The 20937-nt window shown below is 51.4% G+C and overlaps 1 protein-coding gene across 2 annotated transcripts in view; it reads left to right on the top strand.

The window, feature by feature from the left end:
• NISCH (nischarin) overlaps positions 1 to 20937 on the top strand; it is a 39318-nt gene that overhangs the window by 13713 nt on the left and 4668 nt on the right. Inside the window, exons 4-16 of one of the 2 annotated variants that reach the window (XM_003789487.3) lie at positions 918 to 966; positions 1463 to 1626; positions 1908 to 2003; positions 3613 to 3708; positions 6494 to 6646; positions 7273 to 7341; positions 7810 to 7995; positions 8170 to 8298; positions 9753 to 9866; positions 10166 to 10277; positions 14563 to 14687; positions 15900 to 15949; positions 17760 to 19160. In XM_003789487.3, the coding sequence (XP_003789535.2) occupies positions 918 to 966; positions 1463 to 1626; positions 1908 to 2003; positions 3613 to 3708; positions 6494 to 6646; positions 7273 to 7341; positions 7810 to 7995; positions 8170 to 8298; positions 9753 to 9866; positions 10166 to 10277; positions 14563 to 14687; positions 15900 to 15949; positions 17760 to 19160 (2744 nt within the window). Of the gene's footprint in view, positions 1 to 917; positions 967 to 1462; positions 1627 to 1907; positions 2004 to 3612; positions 3709 to 6493; positions 6647 to 7272; positions 7342 to 7809; positions 7996 to 8169; positions 8299 to 9752; positions 9867 to 10165; positions 10278 to 10863; positions 11434 to 14562; positions 14688 to 15899; positions 15950 to 17759; positions 19161 to 20937 lie in introns of those variants that run through there. The other variant, XM_012804951.2, reaches the window with a different exon arrangement.

Here is a 20937-nt window from a genome sequence, read left to right on the forward strand (position 1 = left end):
AGATCCAACATGTTAGCTGTTCATGTGACTGAAGGCTTGTCCTTGGCATACCTCCTTTGTTACCTCATTTAAAAAAGAAGTCCTGGCTCAAGCCACATACACCTGAGCTAGCAGGTTCAAATCCAGCCTGGGCCCGCCAAACAACAATGACAGCTGCAACCAAAAAAAATAGCCGGGCATTGTGGCAGGTGCCTGTAATCCCAGCTTCTTGGGAGGCGGAGGCAGGTGAATCGCTTGAGCCCAGGAGTTGGAGGTTGCTATGAGCTATGACGTCATGGCACTCTACCCAGAGTGACAGCTTGAGGCTCAAAAAAAAATAAAAATAAAAAAGAAGTCCTTCCCCACCTCCTTCTTGTGACCTGGATCTGAGTGTTACTGTTGTGTGTCTGGAAGGGACAAGCACAAAAAGAGAACAAGTGTTTGCTCTCCTGAGACACATTTGAAACATGAGATAAAATGGAAATGGTCATTCCCAGGGAGGGTTGGCTCTGGGAGGTCCTTCATCCCACAGGGTGTTAGGAGCCTCTTTTTTAGAAGAAATAGAACTTACTCTCTGGCCCTCTCTCTCTTAGGGACTCCCAGAGCCATTTTGGGGAGCCCTAGGCATAGCTCAGCTCTTCTGGCCTCCTGGGCTCTAGTGCATTCAGCCAGTGCCTACACGGGCTGGGAGTTGCAGCCGTTATTCTGGCTTCTGTTCCACTTTTGAGGAGACATTTCAGGTGTCCATATAACTTGAAACGCTTAGTTTCTCTTTCCAAGCTCCTTGCTTTGTTTTAGGTTTATGCTCTCCTTTATTTTGTTTAACTTTATAGAGAGCTAGTACTGCCACTGCAGAGGGGGTAGACGGCAGGCAATTTGCAAATCACAGTGACTTGGGGTAGGTGGACTTTCTAAGGATGGGTTTGTTTTCTCTGTAGGAGATAAATGGCATCACTGCAGCACTGGCCGAAGAGCTCTTTGAAAAAGGTATGCAGCCACAGGTTCTTGAAATATTTGGCACAACTTGCCTAGTCCTATGAGGTAGCTAGAGGCCCAGAGTGGCACAGAACTCAGTTTGTTAAGCTATGCCAAGTGAGTGCTAGTGGGGGACCTCTCCTTGAACTTGCTCAAATCTCTGGACCTGGACTATAGCCAAGTCTGCTTACCTACCTACCTGTAGCCAGGTCTGAAGACTTGGTCCTTTACTTTAAGACTCCCAAGTGCCTATGATGGGGTGTTGGAAGGTGAATGGCATGCTGCCCTCTTGTAGATGTCTAGGGTAGCCTGTGTCCAGTGTGCACTCAGCAGGCAGCCCCCCTCCCCCACATGTGCAGGGCTATGGATTTGCCCTGATGCAGTTTGGGTATACATAAGATATGCTTGCTATGTGCCTGTTGACTGTTGGCCTGGCAGGCAGATGCCCTGGCTGCATGAGGGCAGGGGCTAGGGCTGGTACACATCCTTCAGGGCATGGCTGTTGCAGGAGAACAGCTTCTGGGGGCCGGTGAAGTCTTCGCCATCGGGCCCTTGCAGCTCTATGCGGTCACTGAGCAGCTGCAGCAGGGAAAGCCCACATGCACCAGTGGAGATGCCAAGACCGACCTTGGGCACATCCTGGACTTCGCCTGTCGCCTTAAGTACCTTAAGGTAAAGCTGTAGCATCTCAGCTGTGGAGAACCTCAGATGGGGCAGGGGTACAGCCCGCAGCACAGGGCCTGACAACTCACTGCTGGAGGCGGCCACCTGTTCTTGGCACTGTGCTGCTGGCTACGGACACCAGGGGGCAGTCATAACCAATGTCCATTAACTTCAAACCTTGAACTTAATTAAGGCTCAGGCTTGTCAGCTGCTGCAGCACTGCCCAATGCATGTGCCAATGGGGGTGGTTGCAAAGGCATCCCTGACTCAAGCCACTTCTTTGGCTTCAGGTTTCCGGCACAGAAGGACCTTTTGGGACCAGCAACATTCAGGAGCAGCTTCTGCCATTTGATCTGTCAATATTCAAGGCCCTTCATCAGGTGGAGGTAAGGCTCAGGGCCACTGGAATGCAGGCAGGGCCCCCTGCATGGGCATCCTCTCGCTCTGACTCTGCCTAGTAAGTGTTTGTGATATCAATGTCCAGATTTAGTTGTAAGGCACTGTTGCTTTCACATTTGGTACCAAGTGGCAGATTCTGGGTAGGTAACCCAGGTCCCCTGCAGGCAGAGAAATTGGGCTATTCTGTCCTTGGCTGATCTGCATATCTCTGCCCAGGCCTGGGTAGGGATAGTTAGACAGGGCAGGGGGAGCAGATCGTTCAGATCAAAGTCATCCTGAGAACCAATTCTAAATCTCTGTTTGCCCAGGCAGAGCCACAAAGGACTTTAAGGGTTCCCTGCCCCCAGGGGTGTCGCCCTTAACAAGAAATACTTCGCATTACTCACTATTGATTCTTGGTTCTCAATGCTTATTTTATTTTATTTATTTATTTTGAGACAGAGTCTCACAATGTCGCCCTTGGTAGAGTGCTGTGGCATCACAGCTCACAGCAACCTCAAACTCTTGGGCTTAAGCAATTCTCTTGCCTCAGCCTCCCAAGCAGCTGGAACTACAGGCACCTGCCACAACACCTGGCTGTTTTTTGTTGAGGTTGTCATCATTGTTGTTTAGCTAGCCCAGGCAGAGTTCAGATCCGCCAGCCTCCATGTATGTGGCTGGCACCATAACCACTGTGCTACGGGCACTGAGCCATTATTACCATTTTTTAAAAGAAAGAGGAGTTAATAATGAATACCAACAGATGTTTTAAAGCATATGTGTTTTGAGCATGGCTTTATGTTCTGTACTGTGCCCCATGTTCTCCTTCATTGAATCTTCACAACAGCCCTGTGAAGAGAGCACTTTTATTCCCATTTTACAGTTGAAGAAACTGAGGCTTGGGGAGATAAGGACAGTTACTGAGGGGAAAGCTAAGATTTGAATTCAGCTGAGTCTGGCTCTAGAGCCTCTGCTACCCATTGGGCTATTCTGCCTACAACATTCTAGGTTTGTCCCAGAAACCTTGAGACCACTCCCCTTGATGGAAACTTATGCTGTGCCTGGACCACTGCAGGCTGAGTGAAGACTGGGAAGTGAGAGGAAAGCCCAGCCCAGCCCCTGCTCACCAGGCGGAGGCTCTGTAGATTTGGGTTTATAGGTGGGTGGGTGGTGCTTGAGCAGGTGGCTCTGTGGAGTGCGCTTTGGCTGTACCACTTCTTCCTCACCGCAGGACAGCTGAGGTGGGCTGGAGGTTGGGCAAGCAGGAGAGGCCACCACACTCACTGCATTATGGAGGCGCTTGCTCTCCAGCTCTAGTTTCTATGACCCACACCTTCTGTCTACCTAACAAGCCCCAAGCAGCTCTTACAAAGAAATGGAATTTGTGGTTCATTGTGAGTGTGAGAAATTAGGTGCCTTTCTCGCTGGATACTTCAGAGAATGTTTGGTCACCACTGCACATCAGGAAAAAGAGACAGATTTGGAGTCGCCTGCTATCTCTAGGGATTCAGGCTTGCCTATTATTCTGCTTTGTGTGTGGGTGATGACCACCCACTTTCTGGTGCTTTTGATAAAGCAAGGATACCACTTCTGAGACACAGCTTTTCCTTGTTCCAGATAAGTCACTGTGATGCTAAGCACATCCGAGGGCTGGTGGCATCAAAGCCTACCTTAGCCACCATGAGTGTCCGCTTCTCAGCAACCTCAATGAAGGTAAGCTTCACCTGTTTCCTGCCTGGGGCACCTGTCTTTGGGGCAGGGTCCCAGCCTGTAGTCCCTCCCACAGAGGACGGATATGGACACTTAGATGTCTATCAGGACTCAGAGGCCAGACATTCCCTGTGGTAGCCACACACTCATGTGGGACCTTGCAGCACTTGACAGATCCCAGGACATGTTAGTTCCTATCTTTATCAAAAATCAATGTTGTTGGCCCTGGGGTGGTTTATACCTGTAATCCCAGCACTTTGGGAGGCTGAGACAGGAGAATAGCTTGAGGCAAGGAGTTCAAGACCAGCCTGGGCAATATAACAAGACCCCATCTCTAAAATAATGTTTAAAGTTAGCTGTGCATAGTACTGCACCTTTAGTTCCATCTATCTGGGGGGCTGAGACAGAAGAGTCACTCGAGTGCAGGCATTCAAGGCTGTAGTGAGCTATAATCAATCACCCACTGCATTCCAGCCTGGGTAACAGAGACCCTGTCTCTCACTCTCTCTCTCTTTTTTTTTTTTGAGACAGTCTCACTCTATCACTCTGGGTAGAGTGCCATGGCATCATCATAGGTCATAGTAACTTCAAACTCCTGGGCTCAAGCAATTCTTCTGCCTTAGCCTTCTGAGTAGCTCAAACTTTGGGCACCTATGATAATGCCTGACTAACTTTTCTTTTTTTGCAGTTTTTGGCCAGGGCTGGGTTTGAACCCTCCACCTCCGGCATATGGGGCCAGCACCCTACTCCTTGAGCCACAGGCACCGCCCTAACTTTTCTTTTTTTAATAGAGATAGGGTCCCACTCTTGCTTTGGTTAGTCTCGAACTCCTGAGCTCAAGTAAGATGCCTGTCTCAGCCTCCCGGAGTACTAGGACTCCAGGTTAGAGCCACTGTACCCAATGAGGCCTTGTTGGGTTTTTGTTTTGTTTTGTTTTGTTTTGTTTTGAGACAGAGCCTCAAGCTGTTGCCCTTGGTATCACAGCTCATGACAGCCTTCAACTCCTGGCTTAAACGATTCTCTTGCATCAGCCTCCCAAGTAGCTGGGACTACAGGCATCCACCACAATGCCCGGCTATGTTTTGATTGTAATTGCCATTGTTGTTTGGCAGGCCTGGGTTGGATTCAAACCCACCAGCTACAGTGTATGTGGCTGGCGCCCTAGCTGCTTGAGTTACAGACGCCGAGCCGAGACCCTGTCTCTTAAAAGAAAAAAGGAAAATCAATGTTGTTAATAAGACATTTTAGGAAACTGGATTTTTCTCCCCCAAATAAAATATCACTGGTTTTTAGTTAACAAATTATTCAACTGTAGTAAGTGACAGGACCTGTATTAGCTAGATTGATACCACCATTTCTCTACCCCTAACAAACCCTGGCTTAGCAATCATCTATCTTGTTTTCCATGGACTTGAAGTAGAAGTACTAGGTCCTGTTGTTTGTATGTGAGCAACAGAAACATTTGAATTGGGAATGTAGGAGGTTTCTTTCTTTTATGAGTTATACCTTGGTAATGTTAAAATCCTTCCCAGGCATAGAAAAAGCATGTAATGAGGCTGGGTGTAGTGGCTCACACCTGTAATCCTAGCACTCTGGGAGGCTGAGGCAGGTGGATTGCGTGAGCCCATGGGTTTAAAACCAGCCTGAGCCAGAGCAAGACTTTGTCTCTAAAAAGAGCTGGGCATTGTGGTGGGGTGCCCATAGTCCCAGCTAATTGGGAGGCTGAGGCAAAAGAATTGCTTAAGCCCAAGAGTTTGAGGTTGCTATGAGCTGTGATGGCATAGCACTTTACTGAGGGTGACAAAGTGAGACTCTGTCTCACAGAAAGAAAGAAAGAAAGAAAAAGCATACGATGGCTTATTTTGTGATTTAAGGTATTTGATCAATATTTGGTGAAGTTTCTGTCTTATAGATAGAGCAAGGGCATTGACCATCTTGTCTTCCTGAGTCTCTCCTTGCTGCCTGGCTGAAGGAGGTCAAGATCCATCACAGGAGGAGAGGTCTTGTGGACATCAAAGCCTAAATGAGGCAGCCTGGCTCGGCGCCTATAGCTCAACTGGCTAAGGCGCCAGCCACGTACACCTAAGGTGGCGGGTTCGAATCCCCAGCCCGGACCCGCCAAAACAACAATGATGGCTGCAACCAAAAAATAGCCGGGCGTTGTGGCGGGCGCCTGTGGTCCCAGCTACTTGGGAGGTGGAGGCAGGAGACTCGCTGGAGCCCGGGAGTTGGAGGTTGCTGTGAGCTGTAACGCCACGGCACTCTACCCAGGGGGACAGCTTGAGGCTCTGTCTCAAAAAAAAAAAAAAAAATGAGGCAGCCTATCTCCCTCCCTTCAGTGGTCTCTGGGCTCCATGTAGCTACCCTGGTTTTAGCTGTTGACTTTATCCCTGTGAAGGAACAATAAAAAGGGCCCACTGTCCAGAGTGAGGACCACATAGTCAGCTTGGAAGTCTTAGTTAGTTGCCTGGAAACACCATGAATTCTGACCATCAGCTTCTGAGATTTATGCCAGAGCAGCCATTAGCGTATAGTAAAGGCCCTTGTAGGCTTGAAAAGCATTTGCTCCTGAAGCAGGGCCAGAACATATTCTAAGTGGCTGTTGTGCGGCTGAGCTTTTCAGTTATTTCACAATCATTTAAAGACATACAAAAAGCCCCATTTTAATGCAAGTTCACTTCCACATGCTAAATATGCTCCAGCCCTTCCTTTAATTTTGCAAGATTGTATTCCCAGTGAGTATTGCGTGAGGGCCTGAGTATGGTGCTCAACAGATGTTCTTACGCAGGAAGTCCTTGTTCCTGAAGCTTTGGAATTTGATGAGTGGGAGCCAGAAGGCACAGCCCTGGAAGGCCCTGTGACTGCTGTCATCCCCACTTGGCAAGCACTGACCACTCTTGATCTGAGCCACAACAGCATCTCTGAGATCGACGAGTCTGTGGTATGCTCTCAGGGGAGGGATGCTAGGGCCTTCTCTGGCCTAACCAAACCCTGAGATTGGGTGTTTGCCTTGGTTTTTCATTGAAGGACCACAGAAAACCTGTATCCAGTGTTCTGTGCATTGCCTGTAACTTTTAAGTTAATCTCAAAATGGGACTACTTAAAATTTAGTAAAGTACTCCTTGCAAGCAAATACAGCATATTAATTGCATATACTTTATAGTACTTTTGATATAGTAGAACAATAGTAAGTGATGACATTTGATCCCAAGGAGTAGAGCAAAAAACCACTCCAAAGATGACAAATGTGCCCATGTGAGAGTGATATCCAGAGGGTATTTGGGCAGTGAAAGTGTGGTTCCTATATTTGTACTGCTCAGTAGGTGTGGGCAGGATTGACGTAAAGATTGCCTTTTCTGTTTGGGACCTTGCTATGTGTCATTTTCATCAGCCAAATGTTCTGTAAACAGTGGGTAGCACCCAACGTTCTTTCAGATGTGTTGTGGGGACAGACAGCTGGAGTCTATGATCAGGAGTGAGAGTCTTGGGCTGTCCCTCCACTGTGTGCGGGGACTGTGTAGGGTCCAGCCTCCTCGAGTAACATCGGATGTTCTTTTCTTTCATAAGAAACTAATCCCGAAGATTGAGTTCCTGGACCTGAGTCACAATGGATTGCTGATTGTGGATAATCTGCAGGTATTGTTTTTGGAGACGAGCACTACTTGTAGGTGCTTCCAAGTCCTGCTATGCGGGTTCAGGAGGCTGTCACAGCCTTGGGAAATTGGCCATGCCCAGGAGTTTATAAGGGCAGGGGCTGCCCCCACTGTTAAGGTCCCAGTGATCTACTGAGTGATTGTTGCTCTAGTTCCAAAGAATTAGAAAAGATGAAAAGATGAGTAAATACAAACCGTGTGTGTGGTGATGTAACTCTTTTCTGGAGATGTGCAGCCTTGTTTTCCGTGTCTACCCCAGCCTGTCTATAGGGATACACCTGTACTGTGGCATGTGCAGGGGAGAAATGGGGCTTCCCTTCCCAGCAACCATCAAGGAGACTTGCGGAATTGGGTGGCTTGGGTTGGAGGGCCCATTGTGCCATTGGCACCAATTTCTTTTCTTTGGAGGCTTGACCCGAGCCATTTTGCCCTGTTCCCTATGTTGCTGCAGCACCTGTACAACCTTGTGCACCTGGACCTGTCCTACAACAAGCTGTCCTCCTTAGAAGGGGTTCACACCAAGTTGGGCAACATCAAGACCCTGAACCTGGCGGGCAACCTCCTGGAGAGTTTGAGTGGCCTGCACAAGCTCTACTCCCTGGTCAGCCTGGACCTCAGCAGCAACAGGATTGAGCAGGTGAGCCGCGTCACAGGAGGGTCTCAGGCGCGTGGGATTTCTGTGCCTTGCTGTTTATCACTTTAAAAAAGAATGTTAAGATTCCTTTCATTTAAAAAGAGACCATCAAACATATTCGTGTGTTGCTGAAGTGGGAGAGAAGGGACCAAAGAGAATGGAACTCGTGCCTTGCAGATGGAGGAGGTCAGGAGCATAGGCAGCCTCCCATGTCTGGAGAACGTGGCTCTGCTGAACAACCCTCTGAGCATCATCCCTGACTACCGGACCAAGGTGCTCGCTCAGTTTGGAGAGAGGGCCTCTGAGGTAAGCCCCTGCCACAGTCACCCAGGGAGATAGGGTGTAGAGTATGAGGAGGCCTGTTGTTTGCCTGTTTCAGAAGGACACCTGGCCCTCGAAGGCCTTTCAGTTCTGGGAAGTCATTTGTCCCCAGGAAAAAGCTCCCTTGCACATCCTACCCCTTTGGCTAACAGGATGCCGCTATCAGGGCCATGGGCCAGGAGGACTCCCCACAAGCAAAGAGGCACAATTCTGTGGAAGTCCTGTCTTCAACTTTTAACAAATAGCATTGTTTATCCTAGGCAAAGGACAGAAATGAGATACTTGAGATTATCTTGTTTCCTGGACAGCTTGTAGCCAGTGTCTGACTGCAAACCTAAATGGTTTGCTTCTACCAGCATAGCCCAGTCTGCTGCCTGCTGCCACTGGCTGTGTGTGTCCACCTGTCATCAAGCCGGGTCCACTGTCTCCTCAGCCTTGAGCTGTTCCCCTCCCTTATCCCTCTCCCAACAGGCCCTTGGAGCCTCTGTTTTCCCCAGATCCCAGAGAAGAGGATATCTGGGAGTCTATTTGCATCCTACACCCTCTTTTCTGCCCTAAGAGCCCTTTTCTCCACACTGTCATCAAGATAGTCTTCATAAGATGCCATCTCCTAGGCTGGGCATGGTGGCTCACGCCTATAATCCCAGCACTTGGGAGGCCAAGGTGGGTGGATTGCCTGAGCTCACTAGTTCAAGACCAGCCTGAGCCAGAGCAAGACCTCATCTATAAAAATAGCCGAGTGTGCCAGGCGTTGTGGAAGGTGCCTGTAGTCCCAGCTACTGGGGAGGCTGAGGCAAGAGAATCTCTTAAGCCCAGGAGTCTGAGGTTGCTGTGAGCTATGATCTCACAGCACTCTACCAAGGGGGTGACAAAGTGAGATTCTGTCTCAAAAAAAAAAAAAAATTCCATGTCCTCCTCTTCTCCTGGGTTCCAGATGCTTTGGAGGCTCTCAGGCCACAGGGTATCACCTTCTGTCCAGGCCCTTGGATCCTTCCCTTGTTCAACCATACTGCCCCCTTGACTACCAGCTAGCTAGCCCATGAGTCCCTGCTCTTTCCCGCCACTCTCTGCTTTTACCTTCCGGTTCCTCTGCCCAGAAGGCTCTCCCCACAATCTTTGACAATCTGCATTCTGCCTGTAACCAGAGGCATAGTTTCAAGTCATCCCCTTCCACTCCCAGCCACCCAAGAGGCTGCTGCCTACCCTTCTTGGAGGGAGACTCTCTGAGGTAGACTAGGCAGAGTGGGACCTCCTTGGGTCTCTAAGGCACTGCCAGCTCAATTCTGTGTGTGTAAGGAGCTTCCCAGCACACTGAGCCTGCAGGCTTCTCATGAAGCCTGGCCCACAGCAGTGCTTGTGCCCATGCAGTAGGGCCCCACCATCTTCCCACCATACTTGCTGGTCCTTGTGCTGGTAGCCACTTTCTGGACTCTCTCTAGGTGTGTCTGGATGACACAGTGACCACAGAGAAGGAGCTGGACACTGTGGAAGTACTGAAAGCAATTCAGAAAGCCAAGGAGGTCAAGTCCAAACTGAGCAACCCAGAGAAGAAGGTGGGTGTTTATGGGGGCAGTGGAGGGGTAGGCTTTTGGATTGCTCAGGACCACTGAGTCCCAGCTGCTCCACTCCCTGGCTGCATGACCTTGGGCAAGTCACAGTCTCTGACCTCATCTGTGGGGTCAAGAGGAGACCCCACAGATAGTACCTACTGTCAGGATTAGGTGACACATCTTCAGCCTCACCTGTTACGAGAACCGTTGAGCTCCTCTCTCTTCACATCCCTAGCCTTGTCAAGTTCTCTTCTTCCTAAGCTATCTCTTCTCTCCTGGTTGACTTGAGCACTCCTCCTCAGGTTGGTGAGGATTCCCGGCTCTCAGCTTCCCCCGGTGTCAGACCCAGCAGCTCCCCTCCCACTGTGGCTCCCACCTCTGCCTCCCTGCCTCAGCCCATCCTCTCCAACCAAGGTAATCTTACATGGATCTTGCTCCTAGTGGAGCACACAGCCCTGTCTGGGCCCCTTGGCTGGGGTTGGGGGAGATGTCCACACCTGCTTCCTCTGCAGGGCCAGACACAGGGAGGGCAGTGCCGTCTACACGTTGGCTCCTCTGAGGGACACATGGTAGGGAGTGCCCAGCCTGATTTCAGTTCTGTTGTATGCTTGATGAAGACTCACAATTGCTCTGATGCCCACATCCAGTTCCTCTAGGATCCCATGGGGTGTCCAATGGGCCCTGAGGCTGCCCTGTGAACAGGCTTGGGGCTGTTGGCTCATGGGACCTGTTCCCTGCTGGCAGCACGGACAAGTTGGCTCCTTGTTAATGGGAAGCCAGGCCTTGTTACTTTATTGAGTCTGGAGCCCTGATCCCTGCGTGGAGAGCTTTCTTTTATCATTGCCTTATCCCTGTAGCTCTCATGGTATGACCCAGCCCCAAAATACAGTGTTTGTGGGTCTGAGATGGGCTGTGTGTCCCTGTGGACCCATGGAAGACCAGTCCTTTTCATCTGCCCACTATCTAAGCGTTTTCAAAGGGCTTTCACCTCTGAACCCAGGCATCCTCGGAGATGAGTGAGTGAAGCAGGTCCCATGAGCGTGTCTGCTGGCCCAGCCCCCACGGAAGAAGGGAGGGTGTGCCGTCCCGAGTGGAGCCGAGGCTCGGGACACACAGGAAAGAACGCCGCCTGCCCAGGCTCCTGGAGACGCAGAACTTGGTGTGAGGTCTTGGGAAAACATTTTGACCCTATGCTTTAAGAGCCAGAAAACATTTCTACCCCTTGACCTGGTAACCCCACTGGTGGGGATTTTCTCTTAGAGGGATAAAGTACCGGGGATGGGGAGGTGAAATGCTCACTGCTGCCAGAACACGGGCAGTGCTCAAACAGGGGTGGAGAGGGAGAGTCAGCTATGGTACAGATGCCCTGCAGCCATCCCAGCAGGGAGAGGAGGACTTGGCAGGAAAAGAGACAAGTGCTCACATTTAGGCAGAAGGTCTGATGCCAAGCAGCATGCCAAGGTTGTGACCGTGAGATGCAGAAGAGCATTTATGAGCATGGAACGGTGGGTTAGATGCCAGAGTGACTGCCCTTTTTGCTTTTGTCAGGCTCTTTATATATATATATATATATATACACACACACATATATATATGTATATGTATTTTTTTGTAGAGACAGGGTCTCTCTAAGTTGCCCAGGCTGATCTGAAATGGTATCAAGTGATCCTCCTGCCTCAGCCTCCCAAAGTGCTAGGATTAAAAGTGCCCAGCTTTTTGTGAAACTCTTGACTTGAAAATTTTTTGGTTTTTTTTTTTTTTTACATAAAAGGGGAAGAGGGTTGCATTGCTGTGAGGAAGCTCTTCTGACCCCTGACCCTGCCTCCTGTAGCTGGGCCAAGCTCCTCTCTGGGCCCCACATCACTGGTGACCCTGTGGAGGAGCCATGGGATGGTAGGCTTCTGGAAATAGGGAGATAAATCTGGTCCCTGAGGCCAGGGATGCAGTGGTTCCTTCAGCATTTGCTGGTGAGTGAAGGAGCAAGCAGAGACTGAGCTGACAGTGGGCAGGGTAAGGTATCCCCAAGCCTGCAGCTGCAGGCAGCTCCCTACTCTGGCAGGGAAGCCTCAGCACCAGCCTTAGCTCCCTCTTCCTCACTGCCCTCCATGCCCTGGGGACACTCCACAGAGTGGCACTCTGTCGTCTGTTCCCCCCACCCCTAGTCACTGGACTCCTAGACGCTGTCTCCAGTATTGCACCTCTTATAAATAAAACCGTAGTGGATGTCTTTGTGTGCGTGCACATCTCTTTCCTTTTGGTGAGAAACAACAAAGGTCGGACCCTCATCGAGGACTCTTCTGTATCCCCCGTTCCATCCACTGAATGGCCTCTTCTGACCAGTTGTTTGTACAAGCCATGGTCCAGGAAGGAAGGACTGTCCCTGTCCACATTTCCTCGTGTGCAAACAGGGCTTGAGGGGTAAAGACAAGAAAATGGTTTTTTCTCACTATTGTAGAGGCATCCACGCGTGTTTGTGTTCAGCCATGTTATTGGATCTTGCCTGGACGGACAGGGATTTCTCCCAGGTGGGAGCAGCTTTACTAACCGATGTCTGTTACCCGCTGCCTGGTTCTGTAGCAGGGCACCTACTTGCAAAGGAACTGGCTGCTCAGGGGCCTGCCTAAATGGAGGCACTGTCCCCAAAACACCAACACCTGGCCTCTGGTCACCATGGGAACTATTAGCTAGCTGTCATGCCTTGGGGGCTGACAGGCAAAATGCCAGAGTTGATTCTCATACCAGCTCTGCAGCTAAGAGAAGGCTACGTAGAGAGGTGGTTAGGAGCGGGCCTGGGGGCAGTCAGCTGAGTTTGCATCCCAACTTCCTGGCCATGTGACCTCAAGCAACTTGTAGCCTCTCTGAAGCTGTCTACTCACCTTTAACATGGATACACCCTACTTCATCGATTCTAAGATGCACACATTTCTGCCTTGTGACTTCTCTGAAATTGAGATGCATCTTTCAGTCAGTGGCGTCTCATAGTTGCTGTCACCCAACTGGTATACCTGATGGAGTCATGGGAAACCTGTGGACACCTGCTAAGACCAAGATGGCACCACATCCCTGCATCTTAGATTTGATGAAATGTGGTAAATAATGAGAGGCATGTGTGAGCTAATGCTGGGGACGTGCTTAGCACCGCTCTTAGGCCCCCAAAAGTGGTCATCGGTAAGGGCTTCCCTTTTCTGCATATTTAGTGGGGCCTCTAAGATGATTGGGACAGTGCCCCTGAAGAACTTGGAGCCACATAGGGAGATGACCTGTATCCCTAGGGGAGAACAGGGCAGCTAAGACCTGAGAATATTTGTAGAAGGTTTAGGTTAGGGGAAGTCCACAGTGTAGGTGCTGTCTGAGGTGACTCTCAAAGGATGGGTAGCATTTGAACATGGAGATGGGGAAAGGGTGGATTCCAGGAGGGAATGGCAGCACAGGCAAAAGCCTGGAAGGTGGGGGAAGGCCTTGTCAGGGTGCTTCGTGTGTGGCTGTGTGCTTGCTGACCTGCCTGTGCATAGCCCCTGCTGCTTTGCTTCATAGGGATGCTGGGCTTGGGCCACCTGCCTCCCCAGTCTATGGCAGAGGACCTGGGCTATGTGAGTTGTCCTGTCCTGGGCAGTCACAGAGGTAGATAAATGTCTCATAACGTTAGGACGTTGAGTGCTCAGGGTCACTGCAGTGGGCTGTGGTAACGGATGGTAAAGCCAGCCTGTGAAGACAGGCTTGGCTCCTCATAGATAGCGGCATATCTGGGGGCTGAGGCTCATTGCTCACACAGCTAGCTGCAATTAGGAACACATTAACAAAGGTTTACCCTCAACCGATCTACAAATTATCTGGAGTGAACTAAGGGGTTCAGATAGGCTGATTTCATTAAATAGTCTCAGTAGTGTTTAAAGACACCCTGCATTTCCAGGATGCATGGAGTGCCATTGTCCATGGGAGGTGGCAGTCAGTGGGAATGGCCTGTGGGCGCAGGCTCAGGCTGTATTCAGCAGCCCTGGAGGAAGCCATGGCCTGCATGTATCTGTGAGCCCTGCAAAGATGTCAGATCTGGGGATGGGTCATGTGTAGTTATTGCCTGGGAAAATTCTCCAGGAGTGAACATGGTTAAGGCTCTTGGTCTCTGCTCACCTAATGGGTGGGCCAGATAGCACCCCACCTCTGCCCAGTGAGCTGGGACCAGGCTGCAGTCTGACCTTTGCCAAAGTAAGAGACAAAACTAGTCTCTGGTTTGAACTTGCCTTTCTTTGTGTACCTGTGCGGGTGAACATTCACGTTATATCTATTAGCCATTCTATGGAATTCATGTCCTTCACAGTCTCTTAATGGGGTTTCTAACCTTCCCCCAATTTTGTAAGGCTCTGTAAGAGCTCTTTATAGACCAAAAACAAACCTTTATCAAATATTACAAACCCCTTTTCTCATTTCATTTGACACTAATTTATCTTCATTTTTAAAAAATTTGTCTATAGAACTTTATGCTCAGATACTCTGCCTACCCTGAGATGAGATTAAGCAGTCATTTACTCTCTTGAGGTTTTTTGAGATTTCAGTTTTAACATTTCCTTCTCTAATCTTTGTGGCTGGGTTTTGGGGTCTGGCTAGCCCCTGGCCGTGCTGATAGCCCTAAGGGCCCAGCCCTCTTTGTTGAACAGCTGCTCTCCCCACCCCGCCCACCCCACTGCCTCCCTGGTCTCTCCAGGAATCATGTTCGTGCAGGAGGAGGCCCTGGCCAGCAGCCTTTCATCCACTGACAGTCTGACTCCAGAAGACCGGCCCATTGCCCGGGGATGCTCTGATTCCTTGGAGTCTATCCCTGCAGGACAGGTAATGCCCTTCTGCTTCTAGGGACTGTTAACCTCTATAGTCAAACTCTTCTGCCTGAGGTTGTCTGCAGTAGGAAGTAGCTTAGCTGGAGCTGCTACAGATCCTCCCAGGGTTTGGTGTACTCTGCTTTGCACACATGGTCTTTCTTTTGGACATGTGTCTCTAGTTAAGAATTGGCAAATCTACCGTTTAAGGATTTGTGTTCAGCCCTCCCTCCCTTGCCGCCGCCAGCCCCCCTTTCTCTACCCTCCTCCCCTCTCTTCCCTTCCCCTCCCCCTCTTCTCTTCCTCTCTTCTCTCTTCTCTCCTCCCCCTTTCCCCCTCTCCCTCTATCAGTGAGAACAAGCAGTTCTCTCTCACTGGACCCTGGGGGGCAGATGGAGGACAGATGATCATTGAGTCCCCATGAGCAGACTTCCCTGGGGAAGGCAGTTCTGAAGGCCCTTGGTGGGGGAACCCCATCAGGAAGAGTTTCTCTTCCACTGCCTGCCACCCTGGAGCCATTCTGCCTTTCTCACATGTCACCCTAGTGGTCTGGGACATAGTATGACTCCAGCACCTCCTCTGTGGCTGCTGCTAGGGGTTCCAGAGCCCCTTCCTGTGTCGTGGGAGAAGGAAGGAAAGCAAGAGTGGCCCATTTGCTGTGTGCCTGGACTTCCCTCCAGCCCCATCTGTGCAGCAGCACTGGGTCATGGCCATGTGACACTGGGATGGTTTTCAGACACTGGTTGCTTTGTTCCCAGCACTCTATAGCACTCTTGTCACCCTCCCCAGGGTCACACAGCAAGAGGTTCCCTAGCCCTCGGTCTTACCCCCTACACAGAGACTGTTGAACCTTGTTAGGGCTGTTCTACCTCTATTCATTGTATGCACTGCTGGCTAGCTCGAGCTGGACCAAATTGGTAGACTGTCCACCTGGACCCTTGGGTGGCAGAAGGAGCCCTTGGACACTACATCCCTAGAGAGTGGCAAGAGGCCTTGGCCCCAGGTTGGAAGGGTGGGTTATAGTCAGGCAGATGAGGTGGGAATGCTAGCTCTGCTGTGTCCTGGCAGGATAATGCAGCTCCAGGCCCCAGAGTGGATCATGGGAATGGTGAGATGCCTCCTTAAGGGGGTAAGGGAGGGCACAGTGGCTGGCTCAGGGTCTGGCACCTAGTGAGAGCCAGGGCTGACTGCAGCGGGTGGGGGCTGACTGTGTTTCCTTCTCCATCAGCCAACTTCTGATGAGTTAAGAGACGTGCCTGGAGCTGTTGGCGGTGCCAGGTAAGGAAGAGATGGGAACGGCATTCTGAGCCTGGTTGCATGCGCTCTGCAGCAGGCTAGTAGTGACCAGTTCAATTCTGTTACTAGTCTGTTCACAGAAGTCCCACGGTACTATTTTCTTCCTTTAAATAAACACAGATGAGATAAACTCTTTAGTCCATTTCCAAATTTGAATCCCTAAACCCCTCATGACACAAGGGATTGGGAGATCAAGGCTTGTTTGGTCCATAGCCTGTTTTTCATTTTTTTGTTTTTTGGAGTTTTTGAGACAGTCTCACTATGTCACCCTCGGTAGAGTACCATAGCGTCACAGCTCACAGCAACCTCAAACTCTTGGGCTTAAGTGATTCTCTTGCCTCAGCCTCCTAACTAGCTGGGACTGCAGGCACCCACCACAATGCCTGGCTATTTTTTGTTGCAGTTGTCGATTTTTAGCTGGCCTGGGCCAGGATCAAACCCACCACCCTCGGTGTATGTGGCCAACACTGTAACCACTGTGCTATAGGTGCCAAACCCCACAGCCTGTTTTGTACATTCTGTGAGCTAAGAAAGACAGCTGTGTTCTTAAAGGCTTTTTTTTTTTTTTTGAGACAGAGTCTCACTGTGTTGTCCTTGGTAGAGTGCTGTGGTGTCATAGCTCACAGCAGCTTCAAACTCTTTGGGCTCAAGCAATTCTCTTGTCTCAGTCTCCCAAGTAGCTGGGACTACAGGCACCCGCCATAATGCCCAGCTATTTTTAGAGAGGAGGTCTTGCTCTTGCCCAGGCTGGTCTCAAACCTGTGAGCTCAGGCAATCCACCCACCTCCCACAGTGCTGGGATTACAGGCATGAGCCACTGCACTCCTTAAAATCTGTTTAAAAAAGATCACATGCATAAGAGTGGCCCACAAATTCTAAAATCCTACTCTCTGACCCTTTACAGAAGTTTCCCAACTCTCGTCCTACATACGAGGGCTGCAGTGGCCAAAAAGAGCTAGGATTGATTGATTTTGATTTTGATTTATATTTGAGACAGAGTCTCACTCTGTCTCCCTGGGTAGAGCACTGTGGTGTCAAGCTCACAGCAACCTCAAACTCTTAGACTTGAGCAATCCTCTTGCCTCAGCCTCCCAAGTAGCTGGGACTACAGTGCCTACCACAATACCCAGCTGGTTCTATTTTTTGCAGAGATGGGGTCTCTCTCTTGCTCAGTCTGGTCTTGAACTCCTGAGGTTAAGCAATTCACCTGCCTTGGCCTCCCAGAGTGCTAAGATTATAGGTATAAGCCACCGGACCTGGCCAAGAAGAGCTAGAATTTAAAAGCCAAAGTCCTAAGGCCTACCCAGCCCACTTCCCTGTCCTAAAGGCCACTGGGCGCCCCTGAAGGGAAACTTTATTGCAAGCATGCTCCACCAGGGCTCATGGCAGTGTGTGAATAAGAGATCTTGGGGGGGCACTTCTGTAGTAGGAACGAGTGTGGTCTGTGCAGTGTGACACTAGGACAGTTTGCAGAGTCCTCATCTGCCCCTAATACTCCCCAGCACTCTCCCCTCACTCCCCAGGGTCACAGAGTAAGAGGGTCCCAAGCCCAGAGCAGAGCTGCACTGGGTGCCTGTGGCCCAAGCCCCTGGAAGCATGGGACCCCAGCCTTGCTGTGGTCAGTGCTTTGGCTCCCCACCAGGACCCTTGTCCCAGAAGTAGGCTCAGCTGTGTAGGAGGTTTGGAGACCCGCAGGTTGGTTCCCTGGGGCAAGGTAAAGCAGCAGGCTCTGGACGTGGGAGGCAGGACTGTCCTCACCCAGCCTGACCCTGCACTGGCCTCTCCTATGCAGCCCGGAGCATGCAGAGCCAGAGGTCCAGGTGGTTCCCGGATCTGGCCAGATCATCTTCCTGCCCTTTACCTGCATTGGCTACACGGCCACCAACCAGGACTTCATCCAGCGCCTGAGCACGCTGATCCGGCAGGCCATTGAACGGCAGCTGCCCGCCTGGATCGAGGCCGCTAACCAGCGGGAGGAGGGCCAGGCCAGACAGAGAGAGGACGATGATGAGGATGAGGAAGAGGATGTTGCTGAGAACCGCTACTTTGAGATGGGGCCCCCAGACACAGAGGAAGAGGAAGAAGGAGGCCGGGGAGAGGAAGAGGAGGAAGAAGAGGATGAAGAGGCCGAGGAGGAGCGCCTAGCCCTGGAGTGGGCCCTGGGTGCTGATGAGGACTTCCTGCTGGAGCACATCCGCATCCTCAAGGTGCTATGGTGCTTCCTGATCCACGTGCAGGGCAGCATCCGCCAGTTTGCTGCCTGCCTCGTACTCACCGATTTCGGCATTGCCGTCTTCGAGATCCCACACCAGGAGTCTCGGGGCAGCAGCCAGCACATCCTCTCATCCCTGCGCTTTGTCTTCTGTTTCCCGCATGGTGACCTCACAGAGTTCGGCTTCCTCATGCCGGAGCTGTGCCTGGTGCTGAAGGTGCGGCACAGCGAGAACACGCTCTTCATCATCTCGGATGCCGCAAACCTGCATGGCTTCCACGTGGACCTGCGCTCATGTTTCGCCCCACAACACATGGCCATGCTGTGCAGCCCCATCCTCTATGGCAGCCACACCAGCCTACAAGAGTTCCTGCGCCAGCTGCTGACCTTCTACAAAGTGGCTGGCGGCTGCCAGGAGCGCAGCCAGGGCTGCTTCCCCGTCTACCTGGTCTACAGTGACAAGCGCATGGTGCAGACGGCCGCTGGAGACTACTCCGGTAACATCGAGTGGGCCAGCTGCACGCTCTGCTCAGCTGTGAGACGCTCGTGCTGTGCGCCCTCCGAGGCAGTCAAGTCTGCTGCCATCCCCTACTGGCTATTGCTCACACCCCAGCACCTCAACGTCATCAAGGCTGACTTCAACCCCATGCCCAACCGTGGTACCCACAACTGTCGCAACCGCAACAGCTTCAAGCTCAGCCGTGTGCCACTCTCCACTGTGCTGCTGGACCCCACACGCAGCTGCACCCAGCCTCGGGGTGCCTTTGCCGATGGCCATGTGCTTGAGCTGCTCGTGGGCTACCGTTTTGTCACTGCCATCTTCGTGCTGCCCCATGAGAAGTTCCACTTCCTGCGCATCTACAACCAGCTGAGGGCCTCGCTGCAGGACCTGAAGACCGTGGTCATTGCCAAGACCCCTGCAACTGGGGCCATCCCTCAGAGACCCCTTGTAGACGGCCAGCCTGCCGAGGGTAGGGCCAGGTGAGACCGAGCACAGCTCTTGGGGACCAGGGGGACATGGGTTGGCATGTCATGATCTCTAAGCAGCAGCAGTTGGTGGTTGCCCCGGGGTTGGGCAGCTCTCTCAGGTCCACTGTCCTGGTCCCCAGTTCCTGCCCATCCTCAACATCGTCACTTCAGGCTGGGTACCAGGCCGCTTGTTCATTATCTCCCAGCACTGTAGAAGAGGCCTAGGAAAGGTCTCCTCTCACAAAACCTGTTGGTTCCTGCCACCCATGCACAACAGGCCAGGGGTGCTGCAGCACACTGAGGCCAAGAAAGCTGTTACCCTGACCATCTTGTTCCACTTGGCCCAAGCATGGCCTCTCAGTACCCCCCACTACTTCCACAGGGGCCACAGTCCCTCTGGCTGGTTCTGTGGTCTGGGAGCTGCTCTAAGTCTCAGCTGCTTCTCAGACCTAGCTCCCATTCTTTTTTCTTTTCCTTTTTTTTTTTCTTGAAACAGAGTTTCACTTTGTCACCCTCTATAGTAGAGTGCTATGGTGTCATAGCTCACAGCAACCTCAAACTCTTGGTCTCAAGCAATCCTCTTGCCTCAGCCTCCCAAATAGCAGGGACTATAGGTACCCACCACAACACTTGGCTATTTTTAGAGACAGGATCACACTCTTGCTCAGGCTGGTCTCGAACTCCTGAGCTCAGGCAATCCATCTGCCTTGGCCTCCCAGCATGCTAGGATTACAAGCATGAGCCACCGTGCCAGGCCTACCCAGCTCCCATTCTTGCCCTGCTAGGAGCCACAGATCCCTTCTCAGGAAGGACCAGGTTGTATGGTCTCAGACGAGCCTTACTGGCTGAGAGTAGCAAGGTCTGAGTGTCTAATCTGGGTGAGTCATCTCCTCTTCTAGAGGAGACTGAGGTACAGAAAAGGAAGGAAATGGCATCCCTGTCCCTCCTCTTTCCTTGCTACCCACGCCACTGCTGGGCGTGGCTTCCCTTGGACTCCTTTTTCCCTCAGGACCTCCTGAGGGTGGGTAGTAGAGGGACCTCTGAGGGAGTCCCCCAGCTTACCCATACCTGGGGCTCAAGGGGGACCTTGTGCCTGTGTGGGCACTCCTGTCTCTCATTGCTGGCTCCCTGGCTTCAGATATACAGAGACTTCCCCCTCACCTGAGGAAGAAAGCCCTTCATTGGTCTGCCCTCCTGTCTCCTGAGACAAAGCGTTAATCTTATTTTCTTCTACCCTGGTAGACAACGGAGACCTTGCCTCTCTTCAGTATCTTGTGAGGTCTACCTTCTCCCTCTAACCAGCCCTCCATACAGCTCAGAGGGCTTCTGGCCTTTTCTAGGCTGAGTCTGGTGCCCCTCTTATTCCAGCTCAAGAACCCCCCCCTCCATGCTTCCAAGTGCTAGAGAGCAGTACATGCCAGTGGGGGCCCTGCCTGGCCATTTTCTCATCTCCCCTCGTCTGGCTTCAGTGCTAGGCACTTTGTCTCCATTTACCTGCCAACCCCAAGGACCTGGGGCTGGAACCTGCCCTGTGCATGCAGAAACCAGGCACCCCACTTCCCCCCAGCATATCCATCCCTGCCCCAGGATGGCAGGACAACCAGAGGCTTCTTGGGGTATTTAGCCAAGTGTAGGGTCAGAACCACAAGGATCTCGCAACAGCTGGGCTGGATCCAGTTAAGAGGACATCATCCAGAGGAACCCTGGACATGGCTGTGTCAGCTTTGTTGCAGGGAACCCCCTCAACCTCCATGAACTTTAAGGTTCTGAGCATTTTTTTTTTTTTTTT

The sequence above is a fragment of the Otolemur garnettii genome, unplaced genomic scaffold (genome assembly GCF_000181295.1).
Source record: "Otolemur garnettii isolate 467f Iridium unplaced genomic scaffold, OtoGar3 scaffold00032, whole genome shotgun sequence".
NCBI lineage: Eukaryota > Metazoa > Chordata > Mammalia > Primates > Galagidae > Otolemur > Otolemur garnettii.